Source organism: Dermacentor albipictus, chromosome 5 (genome assembly GCF_038994185.2).
Source record: "Dermacentor albipictus isolate Rhodes 1998 colony chromosome 5, USDA_Dalb.pri_finalv2, whole genome shotgun sequence".
NCBI classification, from domain to species: domain Eukaryota; kingdom Metazoa; phylum Arthropoda; class Arachnida; order Ixodida; family Ixodidae; genus Dermacentor; species Dermacentor albipictus.
In genome coordinates, this window is record NC_091825.1 from 144340023 (window position 1) to 144362805 (window position 22783).

Consider the following 22783-nt stretch of genomic DNA (forward strand, 5'->3'; position numbering starts at 1 on the left):
GACATTCCTAATTTATATTTCATCCACCGAAGCTATTTTATGCAAATTTAGCTTTTCTGTTAATATTAATATGCACACTTGAAACCGCCTGCTTTTTCGCCAATTTCCTGTAGTGGGTATGAGCCGGTATTTACAGACAAGTTAAGACGACAAGAGGAATAGAGACGCAACTATTATGCATTAGTACGGTATTGGTACAGGGAGACTCATGTTCGCCACCTTTTCTTCCTTATTACCACAAGATCACAATATTTTCATAATCTAATAACTTCGTCAGGATTGGCATGCCCCATTTTCAAGAAAATAAATAAAAATCTGTTATCACAGGTAATTAAAAATTGGTAGTACTACTCAATTGGCTAACAGAATCCAAGAACCTCAAGTTATGTTTCATTTCGAATCATGGCCAACCTACACCCCCCCCCCCTCCCCTCGCGCGTGCTTGCCAAAGATGTAAAGAAGAAGACGCCGAAGAACAAGAGAACAAGAGACCAGCCGTAAAAAGAACGGTTCGAACGGTGGCTGTGTGAGCGTCAAGTCTGCTGCTTCCGTCGTCCGAGTGGAACTGCTCTTGCCTCGCAGGGTCTTGGCCTAGAATTGCATAGCTGTTTTTTTTCTCTTTTATCGCTTCTCATCAGTTTTGCTAGTCCTATTATTATTTAGCTAATAAGACCACGCAGATGTCCTTTTCTTCACCAGGGCCAGGGGCCTCCCCCTGGTCCGCTTCTATTCCTCCGCAGGAGTTACCTGTGGATCTGTTTCTACGCAACGGCATCTCATCAGTTCCTGTGGCTCTTGTCCCAACCAATAACGGAGTCATACGGATGAAGAATCCGAAAGCGATTCAGGCGGAATTGCGCTCGGCGACGGCCCATTTCCAGACCATCTCTGAGGTCCGCCAGTTTGGCAGAGGGGGAGTCCTCTGCTTTTCGGCAGACCAGTCCTGTGTACAAGACCTGTTAAAGTGTTCGCTGTTTGCCGCCAATCCGGTGAGCGCATTTATTCCCCCCCACTTGGCATGTGTGAAAGGGCTTGTCCGCGGCGTCGACGTGAACATGACACCGACAGAGGTATTAGAGATGCTTTCACCCGCGGGTGTAATTTCAGTTTATCGGTGTGGACGTGTGGTCGAGAAAAACAGGATCCCTACTGAGTCGATCATAGCCACATTTGCAGGGACACTTCGACCCTCAGAGATAAAGGCATGGCCTCTAATCTACAGAGTGGAACCTCTGTCCCCTCGTCCCCTCCAATGTGTGAAATGCTGGCGCTACGGACACACGTTAAAAGGATGTAGATCTGCTTCCAGATGCCGAATTTGTGGTGAAGAACACAATGCAAGCGAATGCAAAAGCAAGGAAGAAAGGTGCTGCCTTTGCCATGACGCGCACCCTGCAGATTATTCTACTTGCTCAGCAAAGGCACGGGAGATTGAGATTCTGGAAATCATTGAACGAAGACGTTGTTCGCGTAGAGAAGCGGTAGCGGAAATTCATTCTAGGACACAGGGATACGCCGGCGTCACAGCACGCCAGGTGACAGCAACGGATGCGGCTCTTTCATTTTCTATTGCTAATGCCATCGAAAGGGCAATGGAAAAATCTATGGAGCGCCTAGCTGGAAACCTTTGTGAGTCCCTGACACAAATTCTCACTAGCCAGATGGCGCAGATATTCGCAGCAACAACAGCAGTTGGTATAACTTCGCGAACTACTGAGTGTCTACCTACTTCAAACGAGGAAGTAACCGCCAATTACACGTCGCAAAATGCCCAAATTGTAATCCCACCAGTCGATGTTAACCAGACCCAATGTACAGGCTCCAACGATAATACAGAGGGCGCAGAGGAAATGGACATGGATCCTCGGTCGTTAAAACGATGTAGGTCCCCTTTGTCTAAAAAGGCTACGACTCTAACTCAGGCAAAGACAAAAAAGTATCAGAAAGACAGCCTTACCAAGGAAGATTTTTTAAAGGAAAACATTTTAGATAAGGCAGTTACTGAGTCCATACTTACGCAACCATAGGTCTCCTCAAAATTATTCATTGGAATTGCCGATCAATTTACTCAGCAGCAACAGATTTATTGTATCTATCATCGAAATTCTCCCCGGATATCATTGCTTTGCAGGAAACATGGCTTTCAGTACATCAAAGTTTTCAGTTGACGAACTATCGATCTTTCCGACTGGACCGTCCATCGAAGGGCGGAGGTTTAGCTTTCTTTATCAATAACAGAATTAGCCTTAAAGCAAAGATTTCATATAAACATATGTCCCCCGAAAGTGAAATTCTCGCATTAGATATAACTATACCAGGGTGTCTACCTTTCTCCTTAGTAAACGCATACTTTCCTGCGGGTGTACAGAACACTCGATGTTTGAATTCAGCAGTGATTTCATGGTGTAAGGATAAAATTCTGGTTGGAGATTTCAACTCCCATCACACGTGCTGGGGCTTTCGAACTGATCAATGTGGCAAACGCTTGTGGGATTGGACAATAGATAATAATCTGTGTTGTCTGAACTCTAGAATTCCTACATATATTTGTAAACAGTCCCGCTCAGCATTGGATTTAAGTTTTGTAAGTTCGTCCTTCACTAACTCATCCTGGACAGCCTTGGACTGTGCAACCAACAGTGACCACTTTCCAATAATGGTTGAAATCGCTTGCCCGATTATGCCAGCGTGCTCCCAGGTACGCGTATTTGTAGATTATGTTAAATTTAAATCCGATCTTAGGGCACATTTGGCTTCTCATTCTGAAGAGCAGGAAGACACCAAGGCTATGAAACTTTGTGCGGTAATTAAAAGAACATACAAAAAGGCTGAATTCAGTGTTACATCTGCAAAGCAAACATCTTACAACCCTTGGTGGAATACAGACTGCACGCGAGACCACCGACGCCGACAGGCGGCTTGGAAGCAGCTGCTCTACAACCAGTGCCCCAAAAATTGGTTTGATTACAAGTTTCAAGCTGCAGTCTTTAAACGTACAGTTGCTAAAGCTAAAGAGGATTATGATAGGAAACACTATGATTTCCTTTCTAAATCTAAAAACAAAAAATCGTTGTTTAGATATATGAGATATCGAAAAATTCTGCCATCGCCAGCTAATATTGATTATGTCAATCTGTCTCCCGATGAAATGAGAAAATCTCTTGAACTCCTGGCTAAAGGCTTGGAGAGTAGATTCACGTCATCGATGTCGTACAATTTGCAAAAAGTAGCCCCATCCTTAGTGTATACTGAAGTTACATTGCCTGAATTATCCCAAGTGATTCGAAACTTACCTTTGTCAGCCCCTGGTCCTGATGGAATTACCGTGCACATGATAAAAATTTTATTTGATCTATCTCCTGGAGACCTTCTAAACGTTATAAACTATTCCTTACACAAAGCCTGGATACCTAACGATTGGAAAGTAGCTAAAGTAATCCCGATACCTAAAACACAAGGACTAGGGTACAACATAGAAAACATCAGACCCATTTCTCTTACTTCTAATATGGTCAAAGTCATAGAGAGGGTATTACACTGCCGAATTACTATCTGGATGACGGATAATTTAATATTAAGTCCAAATCAAATAGGCTTTAGAGCTAATTGCTCAATATGGTGTGCCCATGCTGATTTAGAGAGCCGCATCCAACTTGCCCGGAAAAGGAGAGAATATTCTGCTTTAATGAAATTAGATATAGCTAAAGCTTATGACAGCGTCGAACATTCAATTCTACTTGATATTCTGCAGCGTCGTAATTTCCCCAATTATATAACCGCGTGGGTGGCAGAATTTTTGCGATCAAGAGAATTTTATTGCTTCAAGGACGGATGCTCTTCGTCTAAATTCAGACAAACCCGCGGAGTTCCCCAAGGATCTGTCCTATCCCCACTATTATTTAATATATTAATGAGCTCTATCCCCACTTGTCAGGACGTGAACGTTTACGTGTATGCCGATGACATTGCATTTTTTGCTGCCGACACAGACATTAACACATTATACCAAAAATTACAGAGATACATGAGCATGCTAGAAGTATGGCTTCAGACAATTTGTATGTCATTAAACGTAAGCAAAAGCGCCATTTTAGTGTTCTCGGTCATAGATCCGGTTTCAATTTCTATAACTTATAAGCAAAAACCCATTCCACAGGTTGAGTCTCTAAAATATTTGGGAATCACATATAATGGAAAACTCAACTGGAGTCCACACATAGAGAGTGTAGCAGGTAAGGCACAACGTGCTTTAGGTATTCTGCGCAGAATGAGTAACCGGAAATATGGACTACGTAGGGATACATTGTTGATGATTTATAAAATGTATGTGCGCCCCATATTGGAATTTGGGTGTGTCTTGTTCTCAGGCGGCCCAGCTTATAAAATAAAGCCTCTGGTTCTTTTGGAGCGTGAGGCCCTACGCCTGTGTCTGGGACTCCCCAGGTTTGTGGCTATTAATGTTATCTACCAAGAAGCGCGCCTTCCAACATTGCCCTGCAGATTCCGCATCTTAACAGTTCAAGCATTCCTGAAATTTTACAGCTTGCCGCTTAGACGATCTGAATACGCATTCATTAATGACCCAAATTCCTTCTTCCTTGCTCATTGGCCTCGATTTCACACTCCACAGATCATATTTGTTCAAAAACAATTAGATAGCCTGAATGTGAACATTCGAGAGGTAATTCCGTCAACCGAATCACATCAGAATATTAAGATAGATTTTGATGACATTTTCCCCCCAAACTCTAAGTTTCAATCAGCCACTTTTTTAAATAACCTGTTGCAAGATTACCTAGCACACGTGCAAACAAATAACATATTAGCTACGGACGCTTCAGTGAACAACGAAAAGGCGGGCGTAGGCATCTTCTCGCTTCCGCTTGGCTGGTCATTCTCCCTGAGACTGCCAGACTTCACACCTGTTTTTGAAGCCGAGCTTTTAGCAATTCTATTAGCGCTTCGGAAACTACCGTCGAACTCAATAAGTGCGGTTATAATAACAGATTCCCTTTCGGTCTGTACTTCGCTTACGGCTTCACCCAATTCGCCACCAATAAAGACGTTTCTAACATTAGTTCCTCCGCAGTTGAATTCTCTAAAACTATTATGGGTACCTGGACATTGTGGCTTACATTTAAATGAAATGGCAGATGCATTAGCGCGAGCATCCCTGAGTGGACCAATAATGCAGGTTCTTCCTTTGGTGGCCCACATAACAGCAATCAGATATAGAAAATATTCAATTCATAGAGATGTCAGTGAATCAATAACAACATGGACAGAATATCAGCACCTCAAATTTCCGTGGAAAATCCAGTGGTGTCCATCAAGACAATCAGAAGTAGCGGTCACGAGATTACGCTGCCGTGTCCCTCCATTAAACCTATATTTACACAGGACTGGTCTGACGCTATCACCTCTGTGTCCATACTGTCAAGAAACAGAATCACTAGATCATTATTTTTTGGCATGTCGACGATACAAATTGTTAAGAAAAAGACATCTAGAACTTCCGTTCGCAAAATTAGGGTTAATGTTATCACCAGAAACCATACTATCTTTCGGTGCGTCAGTTATAGGGGTCAGCCACAGGGACATATTTGATGCCGTTTGCAGTTACATAACGTCAACAAAACGAATAAATTTTTAACTTTTGTCTTGTATTTTATTGGTTTTTGTATGTTTTCTTATCTCTCTTTCGTTATATATATATATTTTTTTATCATCGAATAAGTGGCACTTCAAAAAAATAGGTGAACGTTTCAGCACGCAATTCTTGGCCAATCCCCCAGTGTGGGTATGAGCCATAATATGAGGCTATCATCATCATCATCAACAAGAAGCAAGCAGCTACAGCTCGCCCATCGGCAACCCGAGTGAAGAAGAGAGACATGGAGGTATGTGACACCACTTTTACGCTTCGAAGCATTGGTGCGGCGTCCTCCCTACATGGATCGCAATGTGGACAAGCGAGAACGTCTGATCATTGCTTTTTTCTTGAAACGTCCAACCAAGGTTTCATGCTTATTCTGTGTGAAGCACAGGTCGAATCCACGAAGCTTCTCTCTTTGAAGGGCTCTTTGCTATTTGACCGGTAGTGATCACGAAGAAAATGTTCAGCGTCATGGTTGGCTACAATTAGTTATAACGAAAAACCCCAGCTGACAAGCTTTTTGTCAACAGGGGCAAGAGGAACAAATGCATAAGTAAGCAGCTTGATGAAGCCGCTCCAGATATGATCCTCTTTGAAAAACTTGAGCATGCGCCTGGCTTGAGTTTATCTTAAAGACGTTTTTGCTGCCGCAAGAACGATGTTGCAACGTCTTCAGTAAGCATATTCACTAAAAGCTCTTAAGACTAGAAATTCTGAAGAGAAAATAGCCATGAAGAGGGATGCTAAACTTATTAATAGTCCTGACCACCGGCGAACCACAAAGAGCACTTATGAAGGGGAAGTTTTGTGAATTCGGCTCAAAGTGTGGTACGACATATCCCGCTCGGCATTGCAATTTTTTAATTCCTTTAAGTCGTGGGCGTGGCTATTATGCCGACAGCCGGCAAATTTTGCCTGCATTTAGCAGAACTTCTCTTGGCCTCACTGCCGGGGTTGTGACAGCAAGTGCGAAAGCGCGTTAGGCGATGGAGATGATCCACGAGCCAGCATAAGACATGTATTTCCTCGCAAAGCGGTTACGGTTGTTTGTAAGGACAGCTGATTTCAGCGACAGTGTATAACCGATAATGAGCTATTAGGTGATTGCCTTAGATAGTAACATTAGTGTCGCGCAGGTGTAGGATGTGTAAATAGGCTCTTTTGCTCCGGGTTTCGTGTTAGCATCTCACCAATATGCGCAGTGGGAGTTATCTCCCACACCAGCGGAGCGAAGAAAGAACACAAGAACATTTACAAAACAAATGAAATTTACAAAGGATAACTCAGTGGATAGACTCAGTGGGAACTCTGACCATTCGCACGGGGGAAGTTTTGGGGGCGACTGGTTGGTCACGTGTTTGTAAGCGGCACTGAAACGATAAATAAGAATTGACATGGTTCCCTGTATGGTTTCAGACTTCTCGGCACATACCCGTTTACTTAGAACACCCCGCTCACCTACAAGAACATTACGCTAGCCTGCAAGTGAACGCTGTATCCACTACCCATTTATTTTTGAATTAGAGCGGAATTTGTAACAAATACATGAGTTATACATAAAATTCAACCTCACGCAACAAGTGTGGCTTCGCAAAGCATTTAATTAAAATGATTGCAGACAGCTTCGCTTAAGGTAGATTCCAAGATGTGCGTGGGATTCATATTGACAACTTTTTTAGATTTCCGTACAAGGATAACTCGTTTAGCAGTATTTTGAAATGGAACATGCTAACATATATCCTTAATTGTAAGATTTAAATTTCAAAGCATTCGTGAACGTCTAAGCGTTCGTGAACACTGGAATACTCTATTTGTTTTAGTTGAAAGTTTATATTAAAGTGAGCATTTCGTTTTACCAATCATTATAAGCATTGCGTTGATTTTTCTTGCAATATTAATCCTAAATCAAACAAAACTTTAGACAAGGTCGAAGTTGAGGAGTTCTTCACTTAAAACTGCTTAGCTCCTCAAGGAAAGAAGTATAACAGACTGATGACCTAATTCAGGCTTCTATATTTAGCCCTCTTTGAAACGTTTTCTTTCTTCTAACTCTGCTTATTCCGCTGTAATATTGTTTCACAAAAGTAACATTGCAAACTTAATCAGGTCCTGGACCCCACAGGCCGTCTAAAGCTCTTTGACTCTTGCGTTAAATGTATTTCTACAGGAAACGCGGAAAATAAGGTCTGTAGATTCATTTATTGAGTTTCTGAAACACACCAATTCCTTCAAAGCAATTTTACTGCATAAGTGGAATGCAATTCATTAACCTGGTAATCGCAAATCAAGTCGAGAGGCATCATCTAAAGCAAATATTGTACTTTATATTTTGCAGGACACGTGGATCCTTGAGATTCTTCTCATCGTCATCAGGACTTGTAAGCATATCTGTTCTTTTGTCACCTACGCTAGCATTTACACTGAGCACATCACATGTAACCTATTCTTCTATCTATCTTAAGAAGCCAACAAACACTGACACCAAGGACAACACTGGGGAAATTACTTGTGCTAAATAATGTAATAAAGAAACGATAACTTCAAGGAAGTGAATGTGAATGAAAAAAGAACTTGAGCAGGTGGGGAACGATCCCACAACCTTCGCATTTCGCGTGCGATGCTTTACCAAGTGAGCTAACGCGGCGCCGTTTCTCCGTTCACTTTCTTGGGAATTTATGTTTCCTAGTAGAACCGTGGGAGTATTAGCCAATGCCACCACTCAGACTTTGGCGGTGCATGGGGAACATTCTTTCCACCGCAGGCATCACAAGAACGTGATCTTTTTGGGGGAAGGCAGCCGGTCAATAACCCCCCACATGCTACCTGAAGGCATCAATGTTGCCGGATTGGAGACCCTCGTTATGTAATGAACGAGACGAAAGGGCGTTAAACAAAGGGCCCGATTTTTATTAGTCATATCATAAGAAACCAACAAACAGTGACACCAAGGACAACATAGGAGAAATTACTTCTGCTTAATTAATGAAATAAAGAAGCGATAAATAAATGGAAATGAAAGTGGATGAAAAAAACAACTTGCCGCAGGTGGGGTACGATCCCACAAGCTTCACTTTCAATTGATAGAGCATCGCACGCGAAATGCGAAGGTTGTGGGATCGTTCCCCACATGCGGCAAGTTGTTTTTTCATCCACCTTCATTGCCATTATTTATCGTTTTTTTATTCCATTATTCAGCACGAGTAATTTCCCCTATCTTGTCCTTCGTGTCAGTGTTTGTTCACTTGTTATGATTTGAGTAATAAAATTCGGGCCCCTCGATCAACCCCCTTTCTTCTAGGCTATTACCTGATGACTCAATTTTTAAGCAGAAAGTATCCTGACAATGACGCCCATCAATGCCCGCAATAACAAAAAAGTTCTTGCTGAAAAGCGTTGGCTCAAGCAGATACGAGCCAAATGTGATGACGGACAAAATAGCGCATGTCAATGGCCATAAATGAAATGCAGTTCCGACCGAAAGGTTTTCTGAATTCGGTGCCGCTGTGCTTGAAACAACCGCATTTACGGGTTCGTATGACCGCGTCAATAGATGGTGGCACAGACATCGAAATTTTTCGAGAATATAAATATGGAAACTGAGCCGAGAGAAAGGCTTCGAGGTTTTCGAAGTAAACAGGGAAGTGAGGAGGCGTGGTGGTTTTCAACGAGACGGGATCCACTTGAATTACAGGCTTGCACGAGAAGTGCGCTGGCGACCAGCTGGTCGCGCTGTTGCTTTTTTACGGGGCCCACCGGCCATCAGGAGGGCAGAGTTGGTAGTAATGAAGAAGTTCCCGTAAGGGAACCTGAGAATCGTATCGCCGTCCATAAGAGAAAAAAGGAGGAAAGCAAGAAAGAGAGCTCGCCATGCAGTATTCTGCATAAACATGCAGGGCGGCAGAAGAAAGAAAAAATGGGCCGAGATTGAGGAGCAGTTAAATAAACAACAAATAGGGGTGTATGTGGTTACAGAAACGCACCTTAGAGACCCGAAAGAGCCGCCTATGATTGAGAAATATGTTTGGGAAGGGTGTAAGAGAACTAAGACAAAAAGAAAGGGAGGGGGAGTCGGAATGGTCATCCGTCAAGGCGCTCAATGGAAAAGAGAATAAAGAGTTAGTGGAATGCGTAAGCGCTTATATTAAGGGTTTCGGGAATGATGCTGAAATTATCCTATTTGGTGAGGTGAATGCCCACATACAGGATTTAGACGGCTCTACCGTCAACAACGGGAAGTCAATGCTAGACCTTTGTGAGCAACATAACCTCGTTATCGTGAATACAGGGCCTAAGTGTGAAGGACAGATCACGTGGAAAGTGGGAAACCGGCAATCAACCGTTGATTACTGTTTGATGACAAAAGGAATCCTTGATAAGTTGAGAGAAATGGTCATTGATGAGGAAGGGTATAGCAGCATTTGGAGTGACCATAAACGCGTTTTGAAAATGGGATATGCAGTTGGGAAAGAGAGCAAGGAGTGTAAAACGGCCATTCCAAATTTGAACGCTGAAGAAATAGCAAATGTAGTCACTGGAGTCGAGGAAGAACTTGGCAAATGACCAAATGAAGAGTGGGAATATAGTGAGCTTCTACGTGTAATAACGACACAAATACGGAAAGAGAAACAACATGCGCGTTGGAAACGAAAAAAATAAACCGAATAGCTGGTTGAAGAGGGATATACGAGAAGCGATCGCCGAACGACAGAAAGCATTCCGAGAGCACAGGCAGGCAAAGAAGGTGCAGTTTCCACAGCATGAACTAGCCAGTAAATGGGAAATATACCAAGAGAAAAAGTCTATTGTTCAAATACTGGTGCAAGCAAATATAAAAGGTGAAAGTGAACGTTCGTTGTCAGAAATGTGTGAGAAAAAGGAAGGCCGCGCCTAGAATATTTTGGAACCACATAAAATCATTAGGCAGGAACTCAACAACAATACAACAACGTATCCTAGACGAAGATAGAAACAAACTGAAAGGGGAAGCGGCAATAAATACCATCCGAACAATTACAGCCGAAATATTTAAAGGCGACGACAAAGTTGTATTTGAAGAAAAAAAGAGCGTGAAATAGACCCAGGTGGAAAAGGAGCTGGTGCTGACAAATTTCAACTGGAAGAAAGCCGAAAAGAAAATTGATAAGCGCACAGCCACAGAGGTAGACGAGGTTCCCGTTATGTTGATTAATGAACTAGGACCAAAAGGTAAGGAAGCTCTGGTCAAAACAGTGTAAATTTTTTTAAATATGGACGAATACCAGACAGTTGGCGACAAAGTAGAATGAATTTGGTCTATAAAGTTAAGGGGGAGGAAGACATAATTCACTCTTATAGACCGCTGACCATTACATTGCTGATATACAGGCAACCACTGCAGGTAACCAAATTAAAGCTGCAAGCATGGGCAGAGAATAGTGGTATTTTTGGGAGAACTTCATAATGGCCTTAGAATAGGTAGGCGTTTGAATGATAACTTATGTGTTCTTACTCAGTGTATGGCAATGTAAAGAGTAGAAAGCAGACCGTTGTATGTGGCTTTTTTAGACATCACAGGAGGGAATGACAAGGTAGACCGCAACATGTTGTGGGGTATTGTAACTTAGGAAGATCCTCGAATGAGCAAGCTGGGCCAGAGAGATCCCGCGTGGGAGCACTTGTGTCGTGAAGCCCAAATTTACCACTGACAGGCAGACGCAATTCGCCGTAATAGATAAAACTGTATGAGGTACTGTGATCCCATGTGTAGGGAGTTCATCTTGCATAGGAACCGCGGTGTAGTGACCGTCGGGGACTGGTGGGGATGACAGGAAGTCAACGTAAGCCAGTGCCGAAGGTGGCAAGCGAACGAAGTCGATGGAACATAGGAACTGGGGTGTGGTCCAGAGAGATCTAGAACAGGCAGGTCAAGGCGGAAAGTACTGGCGCAACAATCGATGAGAGCAGAATGTGCGGAGAGGAAGCCTAAGCCGATGATGATGTCGTGGGGACAGTGGGCGATGACTGAATAGCACGATAGTGGAGCGATCGGCGAAGGAGACGCGGGTGGCACACAAACCAATTAAGGGGGCTGTTCCGCCATCGGCGACACGGACAACTTGCGTCGTGGCGGGTGTGATTATTTTCCTTAGCCGGTTACGAAGGTCAGTGCTCATTACCGACAAATTCGCCCCAGTGTCTATAAGAGAAGCTTCAGATGAGCGGGCAAAGTGAGTATAGGATTTGGCGGCGTGGGGAGCAATGCAGCGTCACCACGAGGCGCTGCATCGTCTAGTTTTCCGGTTGGGAGCAGCGTCCGAAGGGAGTCGGCGAATAGGAGCGACGGGGCTGGGGGTCGTCGTTGGGGCGAAGGTGAACGAGAACAGGGGTGGTTCGACGCAGGAGAATTATCGGAGCTGGCGGCATAGGGACGAGAAGGGCCACCTGGAGGGCGAGAGTAGGCAGTATAAGTAGACCGGGTCAGGGAGCTCCAGCGACTGCGACAGTGCCAAGAAATGTGCCGGATTCGATGGCAGTGAAAACAAATGGGCTTGTCGTCAGCAGTGCGCCATTCAGACGGGTTGCGGAAGCGTGATAGGTAAGAAGACGCGAGACGGGGCGGGATCGTAGAAGCCGGGTGGGTATCAGGGCGATGGGCCGAGCAGATGGTGTGAAGACCCATGTTTGCGAACTCCTGGCGGACAACTGCCTGGATCAGGGAAACCGTCACTGCAGGTGCGTGGGAGAGGCTGGAGTCGAAGGCAGCCGGATAGGCGGCCTCGATCTCACGCCGGACAATTCTGGTAATATCACCAGTGTTGTTGGGACGAGGAGCGTCGGCACAGGAAGACGTCGCTGGGGTGTTGGGCAGACGGGCAAACGGCTGGTCGATACGTCGCCTTTTAGCGAGTTCCAGGCGGCGGCACTGTTTTCTAACTGCATCCACCGTCGGCACGTTGGTGAAAACGAGCAAGCTGAAGGCGTCATCGGCGATAACTTTGAGGATGTGGGAAACCATGTCCAACTCAGTCATGTGTGCGTCAACTTTGCGGCACAGAGCCAAGACGTCCTGAATGTACGTGACATAGGGCTCTGTTGACGTGTGCACACGGCCGGAAAACGCCTTTTGCGCTACAAGTTGGTGACCGTAGGGGTTGCCGAAGAAGTCTCGGAGTTTCTGCTTAAGCGAATCCCAACTGGTGAGCTCATCGCCGAGGTAAAAGACTAGGTTGGCGAGCATGATAGTAGGGTCCCACCAGTTATTGCGGTGGCGTGTTCGTACAGGCTCATCCAGTCCTCGACGTCTTCCCTGTCTTTACCAGAGAATACGCCAGGATCACGGGGAGCGGGGAGAGTGATCTAGGTCATCGAAGTGGCAGCAGGGGTCGGAGCCGGCGCAGTCGAGTTGTCGACGCCGGTAGCCATGAAGCAAGGCACGACGTACCGTCTCCTGCGAAGCTCCGTGACGAGGAACAGGGAACATCCACCTCCACCAGATATGCTGCGCAGCAAGACGCAGACGAAAAGCTATTTACAAGTATATTTACAAGGAAATACGCCGCACTTGGCCAAGAGGCAACAGCCCGCGCTAGCCTCTAATCGTCGTCATCGTCTTCACCCTGCTCGCCTCTTTGTCATCGCAAAAAGTGTTACGTAACAATATTCTGGAAGGGGAAGGCTTAGGTGACGATTTTTTACAGCTTTTGTGAGAGATTTACCAAGAAAATACCGTTTGCGTTGAATGGGAAGGCATGAGGAGCGAGGAGAAAGTTGATATCAACAAAGGACGGAGGCAGGGGTGCCCTTAATCCCCACTGCGGCTTATTATATACATGGTGAGGATGGAGAGGGCGCTAGAGAAAAGTAACATCGGGTTTAATCGCTCATGCAGACAGGCGGGTAAAGTAGTAGAGCAGCAGCTTCCAGGTTTATCTTGAGCGGACGACATTGTGTTGCTAGCTAACAAGCAAAGTGATTTGCAACGTCTGGCTAATATCTGGGGACATGGAAGGCAACAATTTAGGTTTGATGTTTAGTGTTAGAAAATCACGTGTTCTGGTAATCAATGAAAACAGTGAACAGATAGTCGCAATAGAGGGCCCGGAAATACCTCGGGTAAGAGAATATAAATACCTTGGTATATGGATAAACGAAGGCAATAGATATATGGAAACACAGGGAAAAACAATAACAGTAACGGGGAAGAGAGATGCAGCCATAATGAAGCACAGAGCGCAATGGGGATACAATATTTTCAAGGTGCTCCGAGGTATGTGGAAAGCTGCAATAGTTCCAGGGCTTCCTCTTGGAAATGCGGCTGTTTGCTTGAAAGCAGGGGTACAATCAGGACTCGATGTGAACCAAAGGTCAGTGTGTCTCCTTGCATTGGGCGCTCACGGAACGACTACAAGTGAAGCTGGGCAGGGGGATACGGGCTAGACTATTTTCGAAGTGAGAGATGTTCACAGTAAAATTGATTCTGAAGAACAACTGAGGAATATGGAAAAAAGTAAATGGGCTGGGAGAGTGTTTAGGCGTCTTTACAGGAAAAACATTGATTCGCAGCGCAGGAAAAGAACCACGAAGCATGCCAGCAAGTATGCGGCGCTAAGGGTGGGCAAGACAGCAACAAAGAGCGTCAAGCGGAAAGTCAGAGAGGCTGAAATAATCTCCTTGTGGTGGCAATGGAAAAGAAACCTACCATGAGTAACTACTTAAGAGCAAAATACAAAATCAGGAAAGAAACAATTTAGGATAACTCAATGGGAAGCTCATTACTTTTCGAAGCGAGATCAGGGTGCCTTAGAACACGCACCTATAAAGCAAGATACAAGAAGGAAGAAGAAGCATATGCCTGCTGCGGTAAAGCGACGGAAACGATTGAGCATGTTTTATTAGAACGTGAAGACATCTGCGCAGCGGTCGATTTAGGCATCGCTGGCCTCCCTGAAGCCCCTGGGGTACAGCTAGAGCCATAACATTTCTCACTATATTACCAAGAGGGAAATCAGGCGCTGCTGTGCTGTGGTATGCTTGGAAATGTCGGTATATTGTGACTTCGGATTTCCATCGTTCTCTGACAGCCAGGCAAGCACCATTCTGTCTGCCATAAAAATTATATTCTGGTAAAAGAGCACATAAGAAGCCGTCTTAACATTATTATTACTCAAAAAGATGTTTTGTTTAACTATGAGAACTGGTTGTTTCAGGTACAATTATATGAAGCGTAAAAATTAACGGCGGGCCGCTAAAGCTGTAAGACAGACGACAAGATTCGCGCTCACTTCTGAACAGTTTGTTTTCTCTTCTTGCTTTTCTTCACTTGATTATGCATTGTAGGTGAGTAAACTTCACTGGAAGATGTGATATGCGTGAATGGAAACATTTTATGATGATTTTACTTTAGGAACGCGTTATTTGTGTAGCCATATGCACGTTTTAGACCAAGCCTCTTAAAACACCAGCCAACACAAGCCTCGCAGACACATATCGTTGCATCTAGAGGACAATCCCAATTGCTGTCCCCCAGATTTTGGACCTTGCCATTGAGTGCGGGAGTTGGCTTGAGGAGGACTTTGAGATGAAAACTGGAGGTTTATTTACATTATTTACCGTGAGAGTACAAATAAATTAAAAGTCATAATGCAACTCGGACTCTGCGGCCCGTGGCAAGAAGCTAGAGAGAGATGAATGAAGGAATGCTCCCTTGCTGCTCCCGGTCTCTGGCTTTTAACCCCTTTGGTGTCTCGAAGTCACGTCCCGTTCGGCCACTCGTCGAGCCCGCTCAGGTGTCATCATTTTCGGCCAATCGGCGAGCCCGCTCGGGTGGCGTCATTTTCGGCCAATGGTAGGCGCCCGTGCGAATGTAAGTCACACCCGGCGCAGAGGATCGCTCCATTGTCTCCACCTGTCCGAGGGAGTACTTCTCTGCGGTATTGCCTTCCTGTTCTGCAACTGTCGTCACAAAGGCGGATGGGGCGGTTGCTGCCAAGGTTTCACGGTGCATTACAGCCGTCTTGCCTCGCGGCTTGCAAGCGCACAGCTCGGGCAGGCGGTTTGTTCTCGAGCGACCATTCAGAGCCGCAAAGCAGCTTTGCTCGGGACCCACGTTACCTGGAACAGTGCCAGGCTCCCTCTACACTTTCGGGAAGAGTCAAGCAGTGGGACAACAGCTCCACATGCGGCGCACGAGGTGGGGGCCGCGAACTTGTTTGGACGTGCCGCACTTCGGGAACGTGGTAGATGTGCTTCTGCGCTCCTTAATTAGGTGTGACGCGATTCGATGTGCTCAGGTGAACTCGAAGGAGGCTCAGGAAAAGGTCCCGTATCTAACAATATACCGTCATTCGCATGACGGCACGGCGCTCCTTAAGAAACTCCCATAGACGGTGGCGCCAGATTTCCCTCTAGGCGTTATAGTGAGAAACTCTATGGCGAGAGCAGGGGAAAAGTAAACACGTACGCACTAGAGATTAGTAGGAGGCGATTGGAAGATTGGTGGAAGAAAAGATGGGAAACGATAAAAAACGGAGACGTACAAAAGCATAGTTCGGAATATGTGGTCAGAAAGTTTGCCTGTGGGGGTTCATAGTGTTTTTTTCTTTGTTTTTTTCTTTCCTAAATTAGGCAGGACATTAGGCAGTATAATAGCAAGAGGTTGCTGGTGCAAACAACCCACCACCCCGTTTCAAAAGCGACACCCATTACATAGGCTACACATTCCTTCACTCCACTCGAACACCCGCATGCTTGAAACGACCCTACTCCACGTCACATAGGCTTCACAATCATTTCAGCTATGCCCCCCTTTACGGGTCTACAAAAGCATTCCATTACGCTGCTCTTCCTTGTGCTATCAGAATATGGAATTTTCTCCCGGACAGCATCGCATGCCAGTCCAACTACGATTCATTCTGTGATGCGTTGACTGAATTCATGACTAAATAAATGAGAAGTTTTATGTTTGTTGCACAATGCTTTCTATACTTGCACTATCTTTTACATCTTATTGTCGCATTATTACCGTTACGTCCCTATGTTTACCATTCCGTTGGAATGTCGCGTCCGTAACTTTTCTGTCATTGTTTTTCATTATTACTGTTTAAAACTGTGATATTGTTAATTACACGACTTCACTGAAAACAATCTGTGTGATTTATTCCTTGTTATTATATTATGTTTTCTTCTTTTCCATAATGTGAATCGTGAAATAAATAATTCTTTTTTCATCTCGTATGCACTCTCGGTTGTAGGTTGTAAACAGATACGGTTTATAGATGTCTTGTATTCTATGCATTTTCTATGTACTGCCCCCTTTACCCAATGCCTCACTTTGAGGCCTCTAACGTATTTTTAAATAAATAAATAAATAAATACATCAATCCAGCCATCCATTCTTTTAGTTGAGAGTTTCTGCTATGCGATGAAAAACAGGGGGAGGAATATTTTTCAGAGTAGATATTTATTACATCTAAAGGTGCTCGAGACAGTGACAAAGAAAATGTCTTGACCTTAACAAGAATGGTTAGATTAGCGAAAGGCTTGGCATGCTGCCGCAGGCGCAATTTGGGAGAATGTATCAAGCAAGGTAACACGGGCGAGCACACACACATGTGAAGTAAGCCTACTTGGAGAGAAGTAATTTTAATAAAAAAAGGGTCTGAAGGCGAACTCTTTGCTTTGCATCCATGGTAGATAAACAGAGCTGAAATTATGAACCGAAGGAAGAAAACAGAACGAGCGCTGACTGCCATCGATTGCTTTATTTTGCGTGCACAAATATATAGCTTCAAATGCGAGGGCGAAAGGGGGTGGGAAACAAAACGGGGGAGGGGTTATCATTCCAGTCACGCATGGGTCTAAAGGTGAAAACATACATACATATAATGACTATTTATGTAGGTATTTCTATTCCTTATAGATGAGGACGAGTGAAAGGGAGCTAACGCATAACAGACCTCTGAGCATCATTGTGAAGGCTTCAGTGATTTTACGTGCTCGATCGTTTCACTATCGGCGCAAGACCTCAACATCTGCAGGAACTGGCTTGCACCTGCTATTGGCGCACTGGATAGTGAGATCTCTCACAGTCTTGATTTTAACGTTGTAGACATGTTCCCGCAACAGTGCGTTGAGACACATTCCTGTTTGGCCAATATACGTTCTGCCTCAAAGGCTGGCGATTTGGTAGACGACTTTCTTGTTGCACTACAGCGGGCGCGAGGCGCGATTTTTTCTCTTGGAACATTTGTAGGGGTGGCTGGCGTTCACTTTTCTTGCCGAAGTCTAGTTTTTTCGAGGCCGAGAATACAACACCAGCACGCTCTGTAGTTTTTATGTTTATTGCGTGGAAAACCTCGTGCATGCATGCGTTAAGGTCTAGCTTTGATTTGCCGAGTTCAGGCAGTGCCTTATAGCTGGAAAATCTGGTTTCTTTATTTCCTGAGAGACAACTTTTATAAAGGAGAAAGTAGGTCTTCGGGTAGCCGCTTGCTTTAAGGTGATGGACTTGGCTATTATAGCTTCGGCAAATATCATGATGGCAGGAGTGTGTGAGGGTTCACCTGAGGGCTCGATGTGCAATGGCGCGCTTAATTGACAACGCTTCCCCCACTATGAATCAAACCAAGCCCCATGCAGTGCAGTAATGCAGTCATATACAAGATCCTTGTAGCTTTTGCCGTTTGTGTTATACAGGGGAGCTACCACGAACTTGGGCCGCTCCTTGTACGCAGTTACAGGCATGCCGCTTGGCCCGAATACTATCCTGAATTTTGTTTTCCACGGACCCGTGCCAAGGTTCAGTCATACCTACACGTTATGCTACATGTTTACATTCTTTTAAATATAGGGTTATACAACCACCCATGTGGTGTGAAATGAACAAGTGACAATCAAATTAACACATTCCTATAACAAGTGACGCAAGCAGTACAGCAGCGTGTCCGCACAAGTGTCTTTCGTTGTCCAACGCGTATAGTCTTCTAGTACATTACGCTTCAATTTGGTGGCCTGTCTGAGTGGTGTCGTGCTTGGTATCTCGAGGTACAGGGTGATGACTCTGAATGTGGTGTATGTCCACTGATGCATATATAGGATCTCGGATCCCTTAACTTAAGAATACAGTTCCATTTTGATGGTATTCCAAGCTCCTGACATCAAACCTACGTAACTGCCGACATCGGGTGGTGGTCACTTTTGGTTGCTCTCAAGGCGAATAACCTTGCTTTCTTGACATGTTTATTTTCCTGAAATTGGCTGACAGGAAGGGGAGGGGGGGGGGGTCGTGCAGAATTGGAGAGGGTTTCGGTTCCTCGCCCTCGATTGGTGGGCTTCCCCTCGTTTAGCTGGTGGTGGCTCGTCGGAAACTGCGGTAGTGTGTAACCGAACGTTAGAAACGGCGCTAAAACGAATGCTCAGCCAAGAACAATCGCTAGAGCGATGTTGTATACGTTCTGAAAGGCAACCACAATGGTAGGCTGCAATAGCAGAGAAAGAAAATTACGCCGGATGCTCCGAACACTCAGTGCCCGAGCGATCAGTGTGCAGCCACATATACCTATTGGAGCGAATAAATTTCTGGTTATGGCATAATGATATATATTTGGTACATACACGTCGCTTGGCTGTAGTGAGCGTTCTCAGTTTTGGCATGTGGCATGACCGCCAGGGGAAGTAGGCAGAATCCGAAAATTTTTTACTTATAGTGGAGGGCTGAGAGCATCAATTGCTTGAAAATGGAAATATTTTTTTCCTCTTTTCCTCCTAATAATGCATCAACAGTGTGCACAGATCGTATAAGATCTAAACATTTGGTAGCTTTCATAACGCCTCGTGACAGACAGGCGAAGTGAGCGTGGCGCGAGAACTTTTTGACAAATCGTGGACTCCTACCGACAGAAAAGAAATAGGACTAGATATAATCGCTTCAGGCTATAGCACCTCCGGCCAGTTAGGGCAGGTTCTAGTGTTGTCAGTTGAGGATTCGTACCCTGAGCTTAAAGCAGTTGTCGAAGACAACAAAGCCCGAAGCCACGAAAAACAAACATCATCCAAGGAGGAAATGTTACAAAGCACTATTTCTGTCTCACGGTGATACGGAACTTTTGTTAATGAGCGTACGATCGTGTCGTGCACTCTTCAAAAATTGTACGCCCTTTGGATCGCGTCATGCCAGGCAACAATAATCGTCATCGGTCTTGCTTGCGTTTCTTTTCTTGAAAACGCTGCGCTCACCACTTTCTTGACGAGAATGCTCTGTCATGCTGATAACGCGCATGCCGTTCCTGAATCGGAAGTACCGGCCTCGTAGCGTTAAAGAAATGCAGAAAAGACAGATGACGGTCATTGTGTGGCAAGATACGACCCAAAGGCTGTAAACTTTTCTTACAGCGTAAGAGTGCCACTCACACTGTTAGGTCTTTCCATATTTCCAGCGCGCTATATTGCGCTACCTGCTGCTGTAACTCTTCCTGATGTTCCGACTGATATTTCTACTTTTGTCCTTAATCAGCGTGAAGGACAACGATGTAATCAATTCTTTGTCAATTAATGCGGGAGCCCAATTAGTGCATTTTTGACCCTTGGTTTAGCCGTTTCATTTCCCAAGCATACACAACATATCCGTGCAGTACACCGGTGGATCTTAGGCTGGTTTCAACTTTATTCGCAGACGCCGAACGCGTGGCCCTTCGACAAGCATATCGGCTTTTGCGGGGCCTGGGCTTCGAGCCCTATGGAATCCGACCTGGATCCGCAGCAGCTCGGTTCCACCGGCGCTGGCCGGAACGAGTCGTTCGGGGCAGCATCTTCGCGACGATGACGCGATGGGGCCGAACCGGCATACCATACTGGACGAAAATGGCAATAATTGTCATGGCCTCGGAAATGGCTGAGATGTTATTCAAGATTGCCGTGATCAACCTGGATGCCGCTGTTGACCGCTGACCATGTTCGATAACATTACACAATCAGTATGTTTTCTTTCAAACCTAATAACTTATAGTCGTTTCGTATCTGTAATAAAGCTGTAAATTGGAAGAACATTACTTTCGTGGTTGAATCCCAGCGAAGCTGACCCATGGGAGACAATGTCTTTTGAAATTGGTGACAGACCAAGACAGTGCAGCTGTCACTTCCATCCCCGGCCATCACCTTTTCTCACATTATGCAAAATAGAAGTGAGGCGTGCAGACAGGACACAATTAGAGTAGGGAAGTAGACAACACGAACGCGAGCTATCAACTGAAGGGAGCACTGAGGCGAAAAAAGAACGAAGACACAAAACTCATCTGCGCATGCTCAGGAATGGTAACACCACGTGTCAATCGGGTACACGTGCCGGTCTACGTGAGAGATAACTGTTAAGGCACTTAATCTCTTCCTTATGTAAAGTAATCGAAGGCTGACTCACGCACGCACTTCCACCATTATAGATATGCCATGCCTTGCAGCCAGTAAAACTCAAGCCTTCGGTAGTTAAGCAACGTGCGGTTGACCTCTTGTCAAGACATAATATTGATAGGCTTGTCTGTAATATCAAGAAAGCTAAATCCCTCACCTTAGAACTGTTTTTCTCGGCCAAGACCCATAAACAAGAAATTCCTTTTCGTGCTATAGTGTCAAAGAAAGGGACGTGGCAGGTCTGTGTCGCTAGTTACCTACAGAACTGCCTAGCTTCACTAGTTTTTTCAGACGCCTTTTGCCTACGTAATTCTCAGGCACTAGATCAGTATTTGAGAGAGGAAAATCCTGGTGACTGTACACCTTTTAGTATGGATATCGAAGACCTGTATTATTCCTTGCCGCATGACGGGTTGCTAAATTCCGTAAATGAGTGCATTAAAGAACAAGTGCAAGAGTCGGCTTTTATTGACAGATGCGGTGTTTCCACGGGAGCTTTTCCAGAAATTCATTCAATGTACTTGAAGTCAACGGTGATTGGGTGGAGAAATGGCGTTTTTCTGCAGAAATCAGGCATTTGTATTGGCTCAAAGGTTGCCCCTATTCTTAGCAACATTTACCTGAAAAAGGTTGACAACTGCTTAGAGAAAGCCTTAGGTGATAGCGTTATCAAGATATTTCGTTACGTTGATTATTACCTGATTCTGCAATAGGGAAGAATTTGATTCCGCTGCTACCTCAGTGAGTGAGCAATTTAAACTTTGTGGGGGAGGACTAAAGTTTACCAAGGAATTTCCTCAGCGACGCGTAATTCAGTTTCTTGACATTTCCTTGATCTTCGAACAAAATCATGTTTGTTGGCAGTACTCCCCAAGATCTTCGAAGCCGTTTCTAAACTTTCAATCCAAGCATTCTAAATTAGTAAAAAACGGAATTGCCATGTCGTGCCTAAAGTCTTCCCTCACCAGATCCTGCATGCACAACATGAGCGCCAGTTTTAATGCGCAGGTCCGGCGCCTATTAGAAGCAGATTATCCTCGTGTGGTGGTGGCCACTGTGGCTGAGCGCCTAAAGAAGTCGGTATCGAGAGGGACGGACGTGATTACAGAAAGCAGTAATAGCAAAAAAAAAATAGTAGTGGCTATTCCGTATATTCATTCAGTGTCGCACAGGCTTAAAAAACTTGCTAGTAGATATGATATTAATGTTGCTTTCACTGCTCCCAATAAGCTAGGTAAGATATGCGCTGCCGTACAGAATAAAAAGGAGCGGGTAAAAGGCAAAAACGAACAGATATTTGTCCAGTGAAGCACAATAAGAACAACAGTTTTACTGACTGTCGTATGGGTGTGGTTTGTAAAATTCCCCTTAGCTGTGGCCAGTTCTACGTAGGGCAAACAGGACGGTGTATCAATCAGAGGCTAATGGAACATATAATGTTGTTAACCGGTGGATCGCCTTCTAATCTTTCGCTACATTGCCGAGATTGTAACTGCACGCCAGAGTTAGATGAATGCGCGATATTGTACAGGCACAAGAATGAAGATACGCGTCTTATGGTAGAGGCATGGCATATCTATAATGGTGGAAGTGCGTGCGCGAGTCAGCCATCGATTACTTTACATAAGGAAGAGATTAAGTGCCTTAACAGTTATCTCTCACGTAGACCGGCACGTGTACCCGATTGACACGTGGTGTTACCATTCCTGAGCATGCGCAGATGAGTTTTGTGTCTTCGTTCTTTTTTCG

General features: G+C 44.9%; 1 protein-coding gene across 2 annotated transcripts in view; it reads left to right on the forward strand.

Moving 5' to 3' along the window:
* Positions 1 to 20679, forward strand: part of LOC135906326 (uncharacterized) — a 35963-nt gene extending 15284 nt beyond the window's left edge. The window contains exons 1-3 of one of the 2 annotated variants that reach the window (XM_065437670.2): positions 486 to 5900; positions 7992 to 8034; positions 20304 to 20679. In XM_065437670.2, the coding sequence (XP_065293742.1) occupies positions 5895 to 5900; positions 7992 to 8034; positions 20304 to 20578 (324 nt within the window). In that variant the 5' untranslated portion in view covers positions 486 to 5894 and the 3' untranslated portion in view covers positions 20579 to 20679. Of the gene's footprint in view, positions 1 to 485; positions 5901 to 7991; positions 8035 to 20303 lie in introns of those variants that run through there. The other variant, XM_070539125.1, reaches the window with a different exon arrangement.
* The last annotated feature ends 2104 nt before the right edge of the window (positions 20680 to 22783 follow it).